This window comes from Leptopilina boulardi, unplaced genomic scaffold, assembly GCF_019393585.1.
Source record: "Leptopilina boulardi isolate dan_hultmark-lab unplaced genomic scaffold, ZJU_Lbou_2.1 LbouV2_90, whole genome shotgun sequence".
In the NCBI taxonomy this organism is placed as follows: domain Eukaryota; kingdom Metazoa; phylum Arthropoda; class Insecta; order Hymenoptera; family Figitidae; genus Leptopilina; species Leptopilina boulardi.
The window spans coordinates 392,502-414,705 of record NW_026138039.1 but is presented as its reverse complement, the minus strand read 5'-3'; the positions used below and the strand labels follow the sequence as shown (position 1 = coordinate 414,705).

Here is a 22,204-nt window from a genome sequence, read left to right as displayed (position 1 = left end):
CTTTCCTGAGCGTATAAGGGGTTTCATGCGTATAAAGCTCAATATACATAAAAGAATTAATTATATTATTAATTATATATATAAGTAGTTAGCTTCGTATAAAAACGAAGATTTTGGGGTAGTAAATGTGAATATATAGGGTAAATGAGGAACCAGATAATTTTACAACTTTCTATTTTTATATCGAGATATTTTCATAACATTACATAAAGTAAATATTCAAAATATATAAATGACTAGATATAAATATTGCATAAAAATGTACATTGCAAAATAGAGATAGATTTTCGATAAATAAATAGAATGACTGGCTACAATTCAATATTTCTCGCTTTGACAATACACGTATACGCCTACTGAAACATAGAATTTACATGAGAAGACAAATTTGAAGAAATACAGAACCTGCAGTTACATCATTAGAAAAAAAGGAAAAACGTTTAAAACAAAATCATTGATATGGCTGTTTTGACAATTAAAATAATTCTGCACTTTGTAAATTAATCATTTAAATAAAAACTCTAAGGACTGGCATTTTTTCTGTTCTAGCGATTATCGATATACAGTGCACATTACTCTACGAGATAATAACTTACATAACTATGCCAAAGTTTCTTTCTGTTTAGCTGAGTATACAGTTACACTAATTGCATTAGTGATCAAAAATATTCTAATTCAAATTATTATCACTGAGACTTCGTCACGTATGAGTATTAATTAAGCGACAAATAAATCGACAACTTTTCCCGTCGTTAATAAACATCAAATTATTTTTGGTTTCATAATCATAAACTAATTCAATTTTCAATTGATATTGCTATAAACTCCATCTAAAAAAATAATCAACATTTTTTTAAGGAACGATATAAATCTGGAGAAAAACTATAAAAAAACATGCATAGTTGCAAAATAACAATTTTACGTTATAGTAAACTCATTTTGGCATTTTTTATCGTACAAAAATGAGATTTCGCACGCACGTACACACTCATACTTTTCTCTTAATAAACGCAATCAGGCGGTTTAAATATCTTAGCGAAAATCATAATTTTAGAAATTATTTTTTAAATAGAATTTTCATTCTTCTGGAACTTACCACCTTTCTAAGCAATACAGATGTAGATAAAAAGGTACATCAAGCGCTTTAGCATTTCGAAAAATTTTAAGAAAATCTACTTTTTTTAAATAGGTTTTTCGAAATGCATGAATAACAAAAATAATCACAATATTTTCAATTTTTGAACTGTATAAGAAAAAGCCTCTATCAACTTAAAAAAATCTAAATTACATCACTAGGATCATAGTTCTCTTAAATATTTTCCATGCTTCATTATTTTATACTGCAATATTTAAAGATTTTTAAATTTCATTTTTCAGTAATGACTTTTTTAATATCTCTGTAATTTGATGATCACTAATGCAAGGTAAAAAGGCATACATATAGCTTTGACGAACATTTTCCAGAATTCATTTGCCATCAACTTCATTAAATATCTCCGTTGCTATTTTCACTTTCTTAAATACCCATTATTTTAAATCACTTAAATTCAGAATTTAAACTTAAATTAAACTCGAGATTCAAATATTTAAATTTATATTCAATTTAAGTAAAAACATTTGAATTTAATTTAAATAAAAAAAATTCAAATATAATTGCCATAATTTAACAACATAAAAGTAAAATTCTGTCCGGCAGAATTAAATTTCAAGCAATTGTTTTTCGAATAATTTGATAAAATAGAGATTTGTAATTATTAGAGGTGTGCAAAAAGCTCGAATGTCGAGTCGAATCAAGCCGAAATTTTTTCGAGCCGAGTCGAACCCGAGCTTGACTCGAGGTATCGAGTACTCGAATACAGTCCCCTACTGAAAATTCTCATGTAGGATCTCACATAAATTCATATATTAAAATCCACATAAAATCCTATGTGTCATGTAAGAAACTATACAGGATCTTATGAAAAATCATATAGGAAATTGAGACATGATTTGAAGTGGGATTCGATGTAAATTCTTATAAACGTATTAAGTAATAAATTATGTAAATTCCTATGTGAAATCCTACAATTTTTTCTGGTCCCATTTTTTCCTTCAATTTCTTATGTCAATTTCCTTCGTGTTTTCTCATTAAAAAACATACCAAAATTCATTGCTCAATCCTTAACCAGAAATTTTCCTATATCAAATCATACATCAAATCTTTTTTCGATTCTTGAATAAAAAATTATTACAAAAAATCTGACATGAAATCATTAAAAATCCTCACATGGGATCATATATATGATTGATTTGAACATAACAAATCATATAGGATTTCATGTAGATTCTGAAATATCTATCTAAGATTTCACATGGAATTATATAAACGAAACAATATAGGATTTCATATAGGAATTTTCAGTTGGCAGACGGCAGTTTATAAAAATTAAAAATTATTTAATTAAAAATCAAATAATATTACTGCAATTCATCTGAAAAGAAAAAGAATTGTGCTTTACAATACACCTTCTGAGTTAGAGTCTCAGCTTTCATAGTATTCAAGACTGATCTCAACTGTGAGAAAAAAAATTATCACCATCCGGTGGCGTAAGAGTGGAACTATGATGATCTACATGTATATTGAAATTTCCCATATAATTTCCTATATAATTTCCTACATAATTTCTCATATAATTTCCGACTTGGTATCTTAGATGGACAATTAAAACAGTGAAATCCACACATGACATCCCACATAAATTCCTATATGATTAATTCTTACATGAGATCCTATGTAGGATCCTGTATAGGATTTTATGTATGATCCTATATAAGATCATACATAAGATTTTACATGGATTTTTATATATATTTTTTTAATGAGAAAACACGAAGGAAATTGACATAAGAAATTGAAGGAAAAAATGGGACCAGAAAAAATTGTAGGATTTCACATAGGAATTTACATAATTTATTACTTAAGAATACGTTTATAAGAATTTACATCGAATCCCACTTCAAATCATGTCTCAATTTCCTATATGATTTTTCATAAGATCCTGTATAGTTTCTTACATGACACATAGGATTTTATGTGGATTTTAATATATGAATTTATGTGAGATCCTATATAAGATCCTACATGAGAATTTTCAGTAGGGTCGAGTACTCGAAAATTCCGAGTACTTAAATGAATTCGAGCACTCGAGTAAATTCGAGAACTCGAAATTTTCGAGTATTAGAATGAATTCGAGCATATTAAACGTTCAATTTTTATTGTTTTGCAAAAATTACTAAATTAATCAACAGATAAATGAATGACTACATATTTGAAATTACATACTCATGAAAAAATAGTAAATAGCTTACAAACAATCAAATATTCAAATTCAATTTACAGAAGTACTCGACTATTTTCGAGTACTCGATTATTTCAAGTACTCGTATTCACTCGAGTACTCGAAAATTTTCGAATGTTTTATACAGCTCGGCTCGACTCGAATTAATAATGTTCTACTCGGCTCGACTCGAAAAATATCGATCGAGTTCGAGCTTTTGCACACCACTTGTAATTATTTATTAAAAATTGATTAAAAATGAATAAATTTTTTGTACTCATAAAACTCCCTAAACAAAAATTGAATTTTCCTTAATATTTTCCTTAATATACCACGGTCGAAAATGACAAGAAGTCAATTTGTGTTTATTTAAAAAGAATTTTTAAAGTTATATTTAACTTCAGTGAATATTGTAAATTGGAAAGATTTAAAGAATAAACACAAATGTAAATTTTGTCATTTTTAACGGTAGTAGTAACGGTAGTATTATTAAGGAAAATTCAATTTTTGTTTAGAGAGTTTTATGAGTAATAAAAAGATTTGTTTACTTTTAATCAATAATTAGAAATCTCTACTTTAAAAATCTTTCCAATTTGAGTAATTTGTGAGAAATGAAATGAATTTCGATAATGGCAAGTGCGTTTTAGAGAATACTCTTATGCTTTCAAAGCTTACTAAATTAAAATTAACTATCTATCTGTGAGGATTTAATGTCCGCCTTTTTAAGTATTGTCGGCTCGTCCTTCAAGAAAGTTCCAGACCTAGAACCGACCGTAAGCAATTTCGGAGTATCGCTCTTGGGTTTCCCCTTGTCTTCAATTCCTTTCTCTACCTTCTTTTTGCCAACAGGGAATTTACTTAGTTTATGAGTAGCGTTCAATTTCAGAGATGTCTTTCTTGCGGGACTATCAATACTATTAGAGAGCGATTCTTTTTTATCGCGTTTATCATTAAAAGCCGCGGTTGCCGATTGTGCTGTGTGCCTTGTAATTGTGCGTGGAGCGACATTACTCAAAGGTTTTGCAGAAATATCCGGAGTTTTCGCAGCATCGAGAAGATTTCTTCGAAGATTCGGAGATCCGTGATATGCATTCACAGCAGCAGCGGCTCTGTTTCGACTGGCCGTTGTCGAACTCTCCAGAGATCTGACAGGTCTTCGAGCCAATGGGGTATTTTTCGATTGCATTGGTGGCGACAATTTCTTGGCGCGGTCATAGGCTTGAAATTTATTAAGGCCCCGATTTAGTGTTGGTGATAATTTATTGGAAACTGTGGATTTTAGAGTTCCTGATGTATTTTCCGCCGTTAAACTGTCAGTCGACATCGAAGTGTCCATTTTTAATGATTTCTTTCCAGTTTCTTTCATTTTTTGATCTGACAGAGAAGACACTGAGAGTCCCACAGCATCATCATCTTTTCGTTTCAAAGATGGCGATTCAGGTCTGGTGATTCCGCAACTTTTGCTAATTATTTTCTTTTTGTTATTTGCTCGAGTTGCGTTCGAATCGGCGAGACTATCCGAAGAGAGAGCTTTCGAGTCTTTCTTTATTTGTAATTTGATTTTATTTACAGGTTTCTTCTCAATCGCACGTTTCATCGCGGGACTCGAAGTTCGAGATGAGTCTGATGAGGAAATCATTATTTTCTTTCTCTGAGTTATTACTTTTTCTTGATTTGCCTGCACTGCAGATCCTTTTGTTGCAGACTTGTTTCTTGGCTCCAAATATCGAGATTTCACCTGAAATTGAATGTATATAATTTAATCTATACTGTGGAGAAATCCTTAAAATAAAGAAGTTTATGAAATCAATAGTACAAAAAGATTATGTATAAAATATATAAACACCTCTATTTTATTTGGCCAGGATTTTGGTCTAAGCGGGTTGTCTGCAGTAGATTTTTCCTCTTGCATTTTTCGTTCGAGAGGATCAGTTTTTGGTTTATTAAATACTCGTTTTGTTTGCTGTGTCGTTGTTGTTGTTGTTGTTGTTGATTTAATACTTTTTCCATTGTATTCTGTAATTGCTGTCTTCACTTTCTTTACATCCAGACTTCGATTTGTTGACAATTTACCAGGAGGAATTTTCGGATCCTGAAAATACACAGACAATTGTAAACGAACCAACTTACAATAAGCAAAATACTGTGACGAAGTAGACTCACTTTAAGGAAATTAGAATGCCTAGAATTTCGCTTCGTGGCTTCATTCGGTAGAATCACGAGACAAGCTAATTCTTGTATTCGTCTTCGTAACTCCAGGTCCATCTTTAACCACGATGTAGTTCTTGAGGCCCTTGCAGCTTCTCGCACTAAACATTTTTCTACGCGATTTTGAATTCTCTTAAGGAAATCAATAAATAGAGGTCCACATTTAAGTCTTGATTGTAAATCATCTGCTTGTGATGTTACAAGCATTTTGTCAAGTTTCGAATAGCTTCTGCAAGCCTGTTCTGGTGGAAGACGTTCAGCAGCTAAAAGGAAATTATCTTCTAAACGACTGATATTCCAAGTTAAATCTTTTCCCAATGCTTGGAAACTATCGCTGCCTAAGACTCCTGCAAAATTGTCTGACAGATATTTCACCGAAGCATCAAGGAGATTAGAGACTAATCGAAAAACTGGTTCGGCCCAACGAACATTTGGCAAAGTTGCCAATAACTTGTCACAATCCATTATAGTTTGCAGCACATTTTCTGCTAACTAAAATCAAATAATACTATTAGTATTAATCGTAATTATTTTAAAAACTTTTAAAATATTAAAAACAATAGTGAGGATGGTAATTTTGGTTTTGAATTTTAATATTGTAGTTAAGATGGTAAATAGGTGTCTCCTAGCATATTTGATAAGGTAGAAATTTAATTGACCAAAAGTCAAATTTTTATGTACGAAACTCGTACAAATATTTTCGTACATGGTTTCTGAAAAAAGTGGGTCGCCTCTCGCAGCTGGGGTATAATCCCAGAACCTTCTTATTGCGGTAAGATGCTCTACCAATTGAGCTACAGAGATTCCACTCAACGAGCCACTCAAGACCCACTTTTTTCAGAAACCATGTACGAAAATATTTGTACGAGTTTCGTACATAAAAATTTCACTGTTGGTCAATTAAATTTCTACCTTATCAAATATGCTTAGGTTAATGAAATACTTAATAGGAGACACCTATTTACCATCTTAATTAAAAATAATAATTATGTTTTAATATTTAAGGTAGTTAGGTCAAAATTATTGATAGAGAATCGTTTGAAATTTTCAGTAAAATTAAATAACATATTAATAAACACATTATTGTTGTAGATTAGCTACTTTTACAGCACAGTTATTGAGTTAACTATTTTTTAACGCTTACTATTGTGTTACTAGGTTTGTTTTCGTTGTCGTAAAAAGTGTACACTTTTATTCCAATAGTAAATATTCAACTACTTATATCACTAAATAACTTTCGATGCATAACAAGAATTAAACTCCAAATGGATTATTGTTTATAATATATTGAATTATTTTTAAAACAATTCATTTAATTTTATTTCATAAATATAATTGTTATGATTGTTCGCATTGGATGTAGATGACACGTTTGCACTCCTGCAACTATTTTTGGCAAAATATTTTCTTGAAATATTTATTATTAATAAATATTTACGTCCCAAAATAAAGAGTATTATTTAAAACCTAATTTCTAATTTTACATGACAGAATTTATCTCTTATTTAAAGTTTTAGAAAAAAAATATTTGCAATGACTAGCCACGGTGTGTCTGAAGCATCTTTAATTGATAGTGTTTTGTATATGACATTTTGTTGAGGCATATTATTCCCTCGGGCGATCATCGATTCCGTTCCGTGAGGGGAAGGAATGCATTCTCGCCCGTCTTCCAATCCCAGATAACAAAATGCCTGCATATTAGCAGGCCGTGTGCCGGACCGCAGTCCGAATGATCGGACCAACGTGCCGGCATATAAACAGCGCAATGTACGCGCCATTGCTGGCGACATCGCCCGCCCGCGGTTCGATCCATTAAAGTACAGAAAATGTTTTTTACTAAAATAAAAATTGAAACTGCGTCTATGTTGATATGTTTAATGATTATTTAAACAATTTCGGTAAACAAATTACACGTGCTGATTAACATTTTAATAATGTGCACTGTTAACTTTTTTTATTAGATAATTAACCATCTCATTGATTAAATAGCTAAAAAAATAGTGTTCAAAAATATTTTATTAGTAAAAAATAAGCTGTTTTCGGAATTTAATCATGGAAATGCATATATTTAATTCAGTATCATTATTTACAATACTTATCTTAAAGTTAAATTATCTCACGCACGCAAGGGGAATCGAACCGGCGACCTAACGCAAACTAAACCTAATGCCTAACCGACTGATCTATCAACGCACTTGCTTTAATTTACAAGAATTCTGTCCTAAAAATGAACTATGAAATACTTTTATTTAAAATTATTGTTTTTCAAAATTTCATTTACTCAAATATCCTTCTTAGAATTAATTATTATTTATTATAAATAGATCAATCATCCCAAATAGCACGACTTCTTGCTGTGAGATAAGGATATCTGTAGGGTTTGTAAGGTTACCGTGTAAGCCTACAGTAAACTTAAGGTCATCTTAAAACTTCTGCCATTATAGTCCCAGATAGCACAACAATTTGTCACAATTTTGCAGCAAGTTGGCAATGCCAAATTTCAAGTTTGCATTGCCAACTTGCTGCAAAACTGTGGCAAATATCGATATGTCCACCCTTTTTAAACTTTGCAGTGCAAACTTGCTGCAAAATCACTGCAAAAAAGCTAAATGAGTTTTCCGCAGAATTTCAAAAACAATTTGCTGAAAAATGATACTGAAATTTTTCTGAAATTTGAAAATGTAGTTTTTTGGAAAATAAAATTTTTAAGTTTCCTTAAAAGTTTTTTTTTTAATTTCTGTGCCATAAAAATAATTAAATCGTAGGAAAAGAAGGAAGTAAAAAGAAAATAATTTTTTTTTAGAAATAACGCTTTAAAAATTTATTCTTTTTAAATTTAAATTTAAGTTATATTACATAAAATTAAACAAACAATAAACAGATTTTAATTTCTGAGGAGCTATGTGTTTCGTTTAATACATATTTATAATATAATTTAAACTTAAAATTAAAAAAAAGTGAACTTTTTATTAAAATTTTATGAAAAGTGTATTAGAATTTAAAACGCAAATTATATTACAATTAAAAATAAATTTTTAAAGCGTTATTTCTAAAAAAATTGTTTTCCTTTTACTTCCTTCTTTTCCTACGATTTAATTATTTTTATGGTACAGTAATTAAAAAAATAACTTTCAAGGAAACTTAAAAATTTTATTTTCCAAAAAGCTGCATTTTCAAATTTCAGAAAATTTTCCTTATCATTTTTCAGCAAATTATTTTTGAAATTCTGCGGAAAACTCATTCAGCTTTTTTGCAGCAAGTTTGCACTGCAAAGTTTAAAAAGGGTGGACATATCGATATTTGCCACAGTTTTGAAGCAAGTTGGCAATGCAAACTTGCAATTTGCCATTGCCAACTTGATGCATAATTGTGGCAAATTGTTGTGCTATCTGGGGTAAGCTTACACAGTAAGGACGTGGTAAGTTGACATGGTAAATTTGTGGTAAGCTTACACGGTGAAGTTGTTGTAAGCTTCCAGTAAGGTTGCTGTAAGGTTACTGTAAACATAGACTAATATGAAAATATATTATAATATATATTATATTATAATTTATTTTTTCATGAACCCCAATAGGGTTTGTTAAATAAAATTTACTGCGCAGCCGTATGTGCCGTAGAAAACTACTGCACATAAATATTAATAAAAATTATTTATTAATTACATTCTATGTTTACAGTAACCTCACAACAACCTTACTGTGTAAGTTTACCACAACCTTACCATGTAAACTTACCATGACCTTACTGTGTAAGCTTACCTTAGCTTTACTATGTAAGCTTACTGTAATGGCGGAAGTTTTAAGATGAACCCAAGTTTACTACAGATATCATTACAGTAATCTCACAGCAAGAAATGTAACTCAAGTATGAGACGTCTCAATTCGTCTCACAAAACGCTCGCAGCGCCACGCAAGCTGTTTTGCATAGGCGTCGCAAGTGGTGAATAGCACAAATGATAATAGATATATAATTCAATAAATTACATTAAAAATAGTTATTTATACATTTTAACATAAAAAACATAAAAACATACCGACTCATATATATAAAAAAATAGTGTATATATTAAAACTTTAATTTTTTTAATTAGTAAAGGTATTATTTTTCAGATTATAATGAATATATACATTAAAATTTGCAGTAAATTTAACCTTAATATGAATAATCTGTTAATTTCAATTATTAGATTTTAGGAAGTTCATATTAAAAATTAACATTAAATTATAACATTTAAGACAATAAAAGTTGTAGAAAATAAAGCAAAACTGATAATAGATAGAGACTAGAAATAATTTTTCATTAAACAATCAAATATTAATAAAACAATTAATAACAAATAAAATACACTAATAAAAATTATTTTATTTTCTATTTGTTTTTAAACTTATTATAAACAATTTTAAGAAATAAAATATTGGGCCCAATCTAAGACATTGGGACCAATATTTTGGCACTTATACAATATGTCTGAACGCAGAATTTCATAGGGATTACGAATTTGATACTGAAAATTAGTGGTCTTATTTGAGAAAACCAATTTTTTCATTGTATGGCCCAACATTGGGCCCCGGCCCAATTTGTTGGTTTTAAATATGTAGATCTTTTTGTTTGGAACAACTTTTGTCTTAAACATTTTTTCCGAAAATTCGTACTTTTCGAGATATTTGCAAGTTTCCATACTATATAATGGACGTGAAAACTAGGATGCGCGCGTACCGTCGCGTCGCATGGGACGATTTAATTTTTTTCTCGCAAAGTTCTTGCTGTCCCATTATGAAAATTAGATATTTAGATCATTTGGATAACAGGAAAAAAAGATACATGGTTTTTTTAAAAAAAATACATAAATTTTTAATTAGAGATATCTCAAAAAATTTTGAAAATTTTGAAAAATTGTTTGTGGGCTTTCACTCTGTACAAATAAAGGAACATATTCACAAGGTTTCAATAAAATTGCTCCAATCATCAAAAATTCTTGTGATCACATCCCATGGAATTGCTCTTTTGAGAGATGAATTGTGACGTCTCATACTTCAGCTACATCAGGAAAAAGTCGTGCTGTGTGGGATTTTGAATATTATTATATAGATTGTAATAATTTTCAAGATATTCTATCATTATTTTTTGCGTTATTAATAGGATTCGTATAATCGCATGATTGTTAAATGCAATATATATTATATTCATTAAAATAATAAATTTTTCACTAATAATTAAGTATATTTACGAATTCATCAAACTTAAGTAGCAAACAAATTACAAAAGAAATTCTAAAATTATTTATGTAAATTATATGGATGGCCCCTAAATGAAAACACGTTTTTTGCGAGTGCTGTTAGAAAACACGTTATTAAGAAAAACAAATTAAAACATCTTATTCAAAATGTTGTTTGAAGGCTATGTTAAAATTTTAATTAATGGTTATTTTTAAAGTATAATTGATACATTAAAATTTAAATTAATAAGCACAAAATTTTTAGATATTTAATCTTTTTGGTATATTTAATTGACATTTTTTGACAGTTGGTTAAAATATTCTGTTTGTAAAAAAAGTGGGGGGGAAACAGAAGAAAACTTTTCTCATCATATCGAGAGATTGACTGCTCGATATAGGGAGCGATCGTTATAGGGAGATTTGAGTGTAGCAAAAATTAAGAAAATTAGGTTACAAAATTTTCAGATGAGTTACATGCTTTTTATTTGTTTTCGTGAATAAGGGTGTTTTCTGTTTGCTCTCGCGAATAACGTGTTTTCATTTAGGACCCATCGATGTAAATTCTCAATGTAACATTATTAATTAAATCTATATTTATTTTATTAATTAATTTATTTATTTCTTTATGGGACTGAGGAAAAAAACACCTTCTATGGGCGGAGGAGGTACCCGGCCCTATTGAAAATCCCCACATGGGATCCTATGGCAAAAACTATGTAAAACCCCACTTCCATATAGGAAACCATATGGTTTTCCATATAAATCCCCATGGGATATTGAGACAGGATTTGACATAGGAAAAAATTCAAAACGTTTTCCTATCTTAAATCCCATGTCAAATCTCATGTCAAATACCATGTTAAATACCAAGTGAAATCCTTTATCATTTTTTTGAAAAATGTTCCCATGTCAAACCCCACGTCAATCCCCAAGTGAAATCCTTTATCATTTTTTTGAAAAATTTTCCCATGTCAAACCCCATGTCATCGATTTATTTGCCTTCTGCAGTTTAACTGCGATGTTCCTGTTTTTGATTTCATATCAATGATGTACCACAGGAGTATGAACTCACAAAGTACTATGCGCCTTAGGGATGATGACTGTACTAATTGCCTTAATTGCTACAAAACATTCATTTTCTCTAAAGCTTTCTTTTCTTTTCATCTTTTTCCATACAATGAAAATTGTAGGCAGTTTTATGCGACACCTCGATCGCAATGCCAGTCCCGAAAAATTGATAGGAAAGAGTATAAGAGGAGACAGAGGGAACATGGGAAACTGATAGAGCAGAAAAAGAGGAGGAGAGAAGAAGATTCATGGAAGAGGTGGAAAAAATGGTCAGAGAGGGAAGAGAGTGGGGTGTTATAAATAAGGAATGGAAAAGAAGAGAAATGATGAACAGAAGTATCAGTATGGGAGAATGGACGAGATATTTTAAGGAGTTAAGTGAGGGAGTGGACAGAAGAGTTGTGGAAGAGAGAAGGAAGATGATAAAAGAGGATGGGGTAGCAGAGATAAGTATGAAGGTGGTGGAAGAGGCAATAGGGAGATTAAAAACGAACAAGGCAGGTAATGACGGAATTGAAGCGGAGAGTGTAAGGTATGGGGGGAGGTGGTAAAGAGGGGAATTTGGAATATTGTCAACAAGGTGTGGAAGGGTGAGGGGTGGCCAGAAGAATGGGGGTTGGAATTAATACTGCCGTTAGTAAAAAAGGGGGAAGGGAAGAAAGTGGAAGATTATAGGGGAATAACTTTGATGCCGGTGGGCTATAAAATTTACGGGGGAATTTTAAGAAATAGGCTGGAAGCAAACGTAGAGAGGGCAGGGGGGATTCCTCATAATCAGGCGGATTTTAGGAAAGGGATGAGAACGATGGAACACATTTACACCTTAAATTATCTAGTAAATAGAAATTTGAAAGGGGAAAAAGGGAAGTTATTACAGTTATTTGTTAATTTTAAAGCGGCGAAAGAATTATATACGGATTTTAAAGGGTGAGGATTGTAGAAGAAGTAGGGGAGGTTTTTCTGGATGGGAAGAGGATTGCTACAGGGATTCCCGCTAAGTCCATTATTATTTAGTTTATTGATGGCGGATTTAGAAGAGAGATTGATGAAGAGAGGAAAAAGAGGAGTAGTGTTGGGTACAGGACGAATGTTTTCTCTAGCGTATGCGGATGATGTGGTGTTGTTAGCAGAGTTAAAGTGGGATGAGATTGTTGATGAAAGAATTTGAGTGTTATGTGAGAGAAAAGATTTGTGGGTAAATGTAGAGAAAACGAAAATGGTGAGATTCAGGAATAGAAAGAGTGGGTTGGCGGAGGTATGGAGGCTGAATGGTAGAGAGGTAGAAGAAGTGAATGAATATTGCTATTTAGGTTTTTGGTTTAGATGTAATGGAGCGCATGATTTGCATGTGAGTGGTAGGGTAGAGAGAGCGGGAAAGATAATAGGTCAAGTATGGGGAATAGGAAAGAGAAGGTTTAAGAATGATTGAAAGAAGAGAATATGGTTGTTTCATGTGCTTGTGTGGTCAGTGTTGAGTTATGGTGTGGAAGTATGGGGATGGAAGGAGTGGAGAAAAGTGGAAAGTATAAATGAGAGGTATATGAGGTGGACGGAGGGTGTAAGTGCAAATTGTCCGGGGTACATGTTGAAAGAGGAAGTGGATAGAGATAGGATGGTGGTGAGACAGAGGAGAAGGGCATGGGGGTTGGAAGAGAAGTTGAGGCAGGGAAAAGGAAATAAATGGACTCAGCGGTGTAGGAGATATGTTGAGGAGAGAGAGAGACCAGGGGAGACCGAGATAAATCGAAGTGGGAAAAGGCGAGGGCATGGGCCATTAAGGAGGGAAACAAATACGGTAAAGGGTGGTACCGGTTGGAGGAGGGTTGGAAAGAGAAGAGCAGAAGGGAAAGATGGGCAAAAATGTGGGACTCACGATACAACCGATGGTACAAGATGGTAAAAGGAGTAGGGGTACCAAAGTATTTGGGAAAGATGATGAGAGAGACAAAACGGCAAAGGATAGTGAGATTTCGAATGGGAGAAGGAATGAGGGAATGCAGGTACTGGATGAAAAGGGAAGAGAGATTGTGCAGAGTATGCGGGTATAAAGTAGAGGAATGGGAGCATGTGTTAGAAAGGTGTGAAAGGAGAGAGTGTGAGGTGTATGATAGGTATGGTGTGGATGCTAGAGTGAGATGAATTTTGGATGGAAATGGGCAGGGTGAAAGATGGATGAAAGGAGAAGAGTGAAAAGGGTGTAAGGAGTAATGTATGGAGTTTAGATGAGATAAAGCATATAGGGTGGGCATTAAGGGTGACGAAGCCAAATTTGGGCAAAAAGAACTGGAAACGGAAGCCCTGGCACTGGCGGACGCGTAGTAATTAAGAAAGTTTGTAAGATTTGCGTTAGGATAAGGAGTTATTTTTGTATTAGGATAAGTTATTGTTGTATTTAGGTTTAAGAGAATGTACTTGGATCCTCGAACCCTGCACTTGGTAGGGCTAAGCTGCCTTAAAAATGTTGCCTCTTAAAATAAGACCTCTTTTCTCCCTTAAAATAAGACTTCTTTTTACAGTGTATTCATATTATGTGATTACTACTTTCATTGAAACGTCCACTACACTTAAAGGTAATTAAACTGCTCATTTTGATATAAAATCTTTAATAAATTAAACATAGGTACCCCCCCATTGAAAATCCGCACATGAGAAACCACATGGGATCCTATGTCAAAAACTATGTAAAACCCCACTCCTATATAGGAAAAAATATGGTTTCTCATATAAATCCCGACGGGAAACTGAGACAGGATTTGACATAGAAAAACACAAAACGAGGTTCCTCATTTCCCATGGTAAATACTAAAAGAAATCCTTTATCATTTTTTTGAAAAATTTTCCCATGTCAAATCCCATGTCATTTACCATGTGAAATCCTTTATCATTTTTCAAAAAAATGATAAAGGATTTTACATGGCAAAACGGGTGTATTCAAATACATTACACTATGCATATTTAAATTTTATCTCAAAAGAATCGACATGTATGTTTCGAGATTGATATAAGTTTCGATATATCAATTTTTTACCATATCGATGAATAAACGATAAATAATTAATAAAAATATTAAAAATTTTGTTTTAAAAAATTTAACTTCATTATTAATATAATATATTTCGATTAAATTTATTTAATATTAATTTTTTTCTATAATGTAAGTGATATATAATAATAATTGAATAAAAAGTTAAATAATATTTCATTATTTATATATTCTCTTGATAGAACCCGGTTTTGCCATGATGGTGGGGCAAAACCGGGTACTTTTAATTTTTTTGAAAAACCTGGTTTAAACTAAAAAATTTGTCTGTTTATTAAACTAGACATACTATTTCTATAGTATTTTGGCCCGCTGAAAACAAATATGAAGCCAGAACTGATCCAGCCCCCTCTAAACTTTTTTTAAATAAAAAAAACCATCCTTAATCGGACAAATTCAAACTTAGGAGATAAAAAAATTAAATGACAGATTTTTTTAATAAAGAGAAACTTACACCTACGTATTTTTGCTAGAATAACACAAAAAGAAAGCAAGAACTGATCCAGCACCCTCTTGATTTTTTAATTGGAAAAACCACCCTTAATCGGACAAATTTAAACTTCACTGGCGGATTTGATTTACGTAACTTCGACCCAGCTGGTTCTTGAGTTCTGGTTGAGTTCTTGTCACTTTTAAGAAAACTGTTGTTTTTTAATTAAATTGCAATTATTATGAACTGTCCTCGTTTAAATAATAATATTTATTATTTAATAAAATTTGCAATTTCTATGAAACATAAATTATTTTTTCACACATTTGACACTAATTTCTTGAAAATATGGTGAAAACTGACGAGTTAAAATCTACAGATACGTACCACTTGCACATATCAAGTGATTCTTTATTATTTATCACTTTAATAATTGAAACTCTTGCAAAAATTAAGTCATCAAATGTTTATTAACCCTTCCAGTACTTACTTTTAAAAATTTTCATCAATTAAAAGCTTTTTTTTGATAATTTCCCAAATTCAACTTAGATTTGCCCCAGCTGGGTCGAACTTAGGTAAATCAAATCCGCCAGGATTAGGAGGTAAAAAAATTATATAACAGATTTTTTTAATAAACAGAACCTTACACATTACCTTATTTTTGCTCCACTAACTTATAAAGAAAACTAGAACTGATCTACCACCCTATGATTTTTATTAAATCGAAAAAAACCACCTTTAACCGGATAAATTCAAACTTAGAAGATAAAAAAATTAAATAACAGATTTTTTTATTAAACAGAACATTACACCTACGTATTTTGGTTTCACTAACTTAAAAACAAAGCCAGCACTGATCCAGCACCCTCTGAATTTTTTTTAAATCGAAAAAACCACTCTTAATCAGACAAATTCAAACTTAGGAGTATTACAAAAGTAGCAATCTTTTTAACATGATGGTTTCTTCCATATCATAGATACAGAAAATTTTAATTGTACTTGCTTTCGATTTTTCTCCTAACGAAATAGCTAAGTTTGAATTTGTCCGGTAAAGGGTGGTTTTTTTTGTTTAAAAAAAATTTAACGGTGATGGATCAGTTTTGATTTTGTTTTTGAGTTAGTGGAGGTGTAAGGTAAATAAAATAAAGTACGTAGGTGTAAGGTTCTGTTTTTAAAAAAACATTGGTTATTTAATTTTTTTATCTCCTAAGTTTGAGTTTGTCCGATTAAGGGTGGTTTTTTTCGCTTTAAAAAAATCAGAGGGTGCTGGATCAGTTCGGATTTTGTTTTTGAGTTAGTGAAGCAAAAATAAGGTAATGTGTAAGGTTTTCTTTATTAAAAAAATCTGTTATTTTATTTTTTATCTTCTAAGTTTGAATTTGTCCAATTAAGGGTGGTTTTTTCGATTTAAAAAAAATTCAGATGGTGCTGGATCAGTTCTGGCTTTGTTTTTGAGTTAGTGGAGGTAAAATACGTAGATGTAATGTTTCTGAGATGACATATGACATACAAACACACATACATCTGGACATTTGCTCAGGACATCACATATATTCATTCTAGATGAAAATGAGTCCATATAAACCAATATTAAAAAATCGAAAATCGTCAGGAATGCAAAGCTTTCTCATGAGGAAGCAAAAATAATAAATCTTTTGTATTTAATAATTGAATTCATTTATTCCCAAGTAGCACGGAATATTGGTTGAATGTCACGGTGATATCAAGTGGGAATATTCCTATGACATTCAGCGGATATCATAATGTCCGCTTCATGGGGAAATTCCACGGTGATATTCCTGTGACATTCGCGTGATATTCGTATGATACCGAGGGAATATTCCCCGTGCAATTCAAGTAATATTGAAGGGATATCCCTGTGATATTGAGCGGAATATTCCTGTGATATTGAGGGAATATCCCTGTGATATTGATGAGATAATTTAAAAAATTCTAAAAAAAAATTTTTTCTGTTTTTTTTCCATTTATTTATTTTTTTATTTAAATATTCAAAACAATTAAAACAAACAACATTTTAAAATTTTATAAATCACAGGAATATTCCGCTCAATATCACAGGGATAATCCCCCAATATTACATGAATTTCACGGGAATATTCCGTCGGTAGCATACGAATATCACGCAAATGTCATAGGAATATCACCGTGGAATGTCCCCATGAACCGGACATCTTGATATCACCTTGATATTCAAGCAATATTCCGAGCTACTTGGGATTTGTTTATTAAAAACCTCTCTAATAATAACACAGCCCTACAAAATAAAAAAATGGTCGAGGTTCGGGGAACAGTGCACCCTACCTCCATGTATTTTAGGCCGCTGAACACGAATTTTAAGTCTATTTTGTTCCTGGGAGTCTGGTTTTCTTCCTAACCTCAAATAACGAGTGACATTTTTAGTGGTATAAAATGTTTTTAAAAAATTGTTGGATTTATATGAAACTTGTTATCTAGGGGTTTTTGAGGTCTCTGATTGTGAATCTAAAGACTTTTAAAATTCAAAATGGCGGATCCAATATGGTGGCCAAATTTTTAAAAATTCATTGAATTCGCTTGAAACTTATTACTCCAGGGTTTTCGAGGTCGCTGATTACGAATTTGAAGTCAGATTTTCAATATTTAAAATGGTGGATCTAATATCGCGGACAAATTTTTAAAAATTCATTGAATTCGATTGAAACTTGTTACATGGAGGTTTTCAAGGTTAAATATTTTGAAACTTGGTGATTTTTTAAAAAATTTTTTTAGAGATTGGGATATTTTCTTGAAATTTGTTAGTTAGAGTTGTACAATATACTTACGTATATTATATGCGACGTCCTATTTAAGAACTACCTACTACGAATAGACCATAGTAGTGAAATCACTTCCTATTTATGTCTGCGTCCAGGGCACTTCTAAGTGGTCACGGTGGGCAATGGAGTTTGTCCGCTCAAGTAATGTTCTTGAACAAGTTCAGCATCCGGAATTGAGACATGTTCTTGTACATATTTTTTGTACAGGTTTCATGTACAAGCACTTTTACATGAACACGTTTTTGTTCTTGTACAAGAACATTTGTTTAAAAATGTTTTTGAAAAAAATTTGAAATTTTAATAAGTTATAATTATTAAGACTCTTCACTTATGCATGCTTAAAATTATTGCACAGCTGTAAAGGCTTAAGAAATCTACTGCGCATCCTTTAAAGTTTTTAATTTAAAAGACATAAATGAACATGTACAAGAACATGTTCCACATCTGGTACAAGAAAATGTACATGAAACCTGCACAAAAAATATGTATAAGAACATGTACATTTTCTTGTACAATTATATTTTCTTATCCAGGATCTTGTACAAGTTCTGGTACAAGAACATGTCTCAATTCCGGATGCTGAACTTGTTCAAGAACATTACTTGAACATGTACAAAAAATGTACAAGTTCATTAATGAACATGTACAAGAACTTGTACAAGTTTTTTTTAGTCAGGGTGAATTTTCATTTCAGCTACTCTTTACGGAAGCTTCTATGCGCCACCACTAAGCACTCACTCGTGTTAAGGCCTAAGCAGAATCAAGTCGTTTACAAATACGACTAAGGGAAGCATGAGAAAGAAAGGACAGACATAGCCTCTGTCCTTTTCTATCTCATGCCCCCGTAGGGCAGTCATCGATTGCGTCCTGTAACATTGGCTGCGCAAACGTGTACGTGAACGTGCTGACGTCACAATGTTATTCAAATGGGTGACGTCACACGTTCACGTTCACGTTTGCGCAGCCAATGTAGAGTCAGCATTCAATGGATACGTTACGTCCATGTTTTTGGTCTATTCTGGACGGGCCCTTAGAGGCACGCACGAGTGCAGTGGGTCGATTCAATCGTGCCTTGATATGTGCCTCGTTAAAGCCTGAGCAGAATAGAAACGTACCGAAATCGTAATCGCAAACGCAACCGGAAGAATGAGTTACAGAAGGAGAGACATATTGTTTGTCCTTCTCCAACTCATTAATCCGGTAGCTTTTGCGGTTACGATTCCGGATACGCATACTCCTCACTATCCCTTTTCTTAAAGGCTTCTTTCTTTCTTCAATATGTTCCAAAATGTTTGCGTTGCGTGACTGACGCGTTGGTTTGCAAGCGCAGTGACGTCATCAAAGTATTGATATTAATCGCGAAAAAAAGTTGGGGTTATATGTTCCTCTTATCCCTGTTTTCCAACTTTACAATTTTTAATGCAAATGTTTCTCGACGGTTTTTAATAATTTGTATTGTTTAATATTTTCAATTAAAAAATTCAGTGTCTTAAAATCATAAACCAAAATTTTTGTTCGCGATTGGTATCAATGCTTTGATGAAGTCACTGCGCTTGAGAACCAATGCGTCAGTCACACAACATAAGATATCAAGTAGGAAATTATATGGGAAATTTTAATATACATGTAGAACATCATAGTTCCACCCCTCAAAGCATGGGATATCCCATATCCCCATGCATTTTATATGAGAATTAATATGAAAATTAATATTTCTGAATCGGTAAAGGATATTCCTCTTCAGAAATGTACAATGTGAAGTTTATATACACCCCTTCAAAATTTGGTTAAAATATCGTTTTTGGGACAAAAGAATAACAAAAGAAAATAAAGTTTCCAATAGAAATATGACAGTGGAATTTCATGTTAGATTTTAAAAATACAAAACGGCGGATCCAATATGGGAACCAAATTTTTTAAAAATCATCAGATTCGCTGGAAACTAGTTACTTGGAGGTTTTCGGAGTCACTGATTATGAATCTGACATCATATTCGTTGTAAGGAAGAAATTGTTAACAAAATCTACCCAAGTAGCATGTAATATTAAAATGTCCGCCTCATGGTATTTCTGGTTAATATTACACGTTAATTTGAAATACATAATAATTTCAAATTTTTTTATGATAAAACACAAAAAGATAACAATTAATCAGTCAAATATTTTTAAGTGTTTTTTGAAATTTTTTGTAATATTACTGTAATATTACGTTCTACTTGGGTAAAAAAAGTTCAACTTTTCTAATATATTTAAAAAAATTAATGAGCAGTAAGATTATTTGTTAAACTGAAGTCAATGTTGCTCTTTATTAGTGTTATTTACAGAATCATAAGTACACTTATGAAATTTAAAAAATTCAAAATGGCGCATCTATCATGGTATTAGTTTTAAAAACTTTGCTATATTAAATCCGCCATATTGTATTTTTAAAATCTGATCAGCGACCTCGACAACCCTCGAGTAACGAGTTTCAAAATTTAAATAATAAAACCCTGGCGGATTTGATTTACCCAAGTTCGAACCAGCTGGGGCGAATCTAAGTCAGATTTGGGTAATTATCATAACAAAGCTTTTAATTGATGAAAATATTTAAAAATAAGTATTGGGAGAGTAAATGAACATTATAGAGTTAATTTTTGCAAGAATTTTAATTATTAAAGTGATAAAGAATGAATAGTCATTTGATTTGTGCAAGTGGTACGTATGTGTAGATTTTAACTCGTCAGTTTTTACCAAATTTTCAAATAATTAGTGTAAATTGTGTGAAAGAATAATTTATATTTAATAGAAATTGCAAATTTTATTAAATTATTTTATTATTTAACGAGCACAGTTCATAATAATTGCAATTTAATTAAAAAATAACAGTTTTCTTAAAAGTGATAAGAACTCTATTAAACCGACTACACGGTAAAAGTGCGCGAATATGAATGCGCATGTTCTTCTGGCGGGTAAATTCAAATTGTTAATTACAACTATCTCATTATTATCTTAATTTAATTTATTAAATTTATTTTATTAACCATAAAATATAATCAATTTATTAAAATTTTCTTAGAAATGCCGAAAAAGGTGCACACAGGTATAAGCACGATAATCAAATAATGTCAATTTAAAAAAGTAAATATTTTCTCAATTTTAACTTTTTTACACCACACTGAAAAAAAAGTTCATTGAATCAAGTAAATGCATTTACTTGAGATACTTTACTTGAATCAAGCCAATATCATCTTAATGGAAGAAATTTATTTTCTTGTGCCAAGTAGTTATTAGCATTGGGCAATGTACTTGACATAAGAAAATGTGAGTTCCATACAAGCAAATAATGTTATTCTTTCAAAAAAATATTTTACTTGCACGAAGTCCCAAAAAGTATTGAGACAAGAATATTATGTTCTTATGTTAAGTAAAGTACGTGGAGTCGTTTAGTTTCTTGAATCAAATCACTTTTTTGTTCACTTTAAAAACAGTTTTTACTTAATCCAACACTCATAGTCTTGAGACAAGAAAATCAGAATATTAATATAACTAAATATTTGTTTAAATTATATAAAAAGTTATATTGCTTGAAATAAACACGAATTAAACTAAATATTCTATCTACTTAGTGCATTTCTATATAATCGTGTTTCAAAAACATGGAATTTCTTAAAAGAATATTATATTCTCTTAATTAAAATAATTAATTTTCTCAGTATAATTAAGTCATACAATTGAATCAAATCAATTTTTTGTTTCCTTTAAAATATTTTTTACTTAATCCAACACTTATAGTTTTGAGCCAAGAAAATAAGAAGATTAATATACCCAATGGGAAACTGCCACGAGTAACCATTGGCGTATTAATGGCCCAATGATGGGAGCCAATGAAAAAACCATTGGCACCCAATAATGGACCATTATTGGTAAAGTCATGGGCTGTCCACGCCGATGCCAATGATTGGCAACCATCATTGGCAAATTATTGGCAACCAATAATTAGCCAATATTAAAAATTTTAATAATAATTTAAAAAATCAATAATTTAAAAAAAAATTTATATTTTTATTATTTTTTAATAGTTATTATTATTATTATTATTTTATTTTTAATAATTAAATTAAAATAAAAA

At 31.3% G+C, this 22,204-nt stretch overlaps 1 protein-coding gene across 5 annotated transcripts in view; it reads right to left on the bottom strand.

Moving 5' to 3' along the window:
- Window positions 1-157: 157 nt before the first annotated feature.
- The window catches only part of LOC127290860 (uncharacterized), a 108,725-nt gene continuing 86,678 nt past the window's right edge, over window positions 158-22,204 (bottom strand). For all 5 annotated transcript variants that reach the window (XM_051319669.1, XM_051319667.1, XM_051319668.1 and 2 more), the window contains 3 exons: window positions 5,481-6,017; window positions 5,164-5,409; window positions 158-5,055 (listed from right to left, as the gene is read on the bottom strand). In XM_051319669.1, coding sequence (XP_051175626.1) covers window positions 4,003-5,055; window positions 5,164-5,409; window positions 5,481-6,017 — 1,836 coding nt within the window. In that variant the 3' untranslated portion in view covers window positions 158-4,002. The remainder of the gene's footprint in view (window positions 5,056-5,163; window positions 5,410-5,480; window positions 6,018-22,204) is intronic.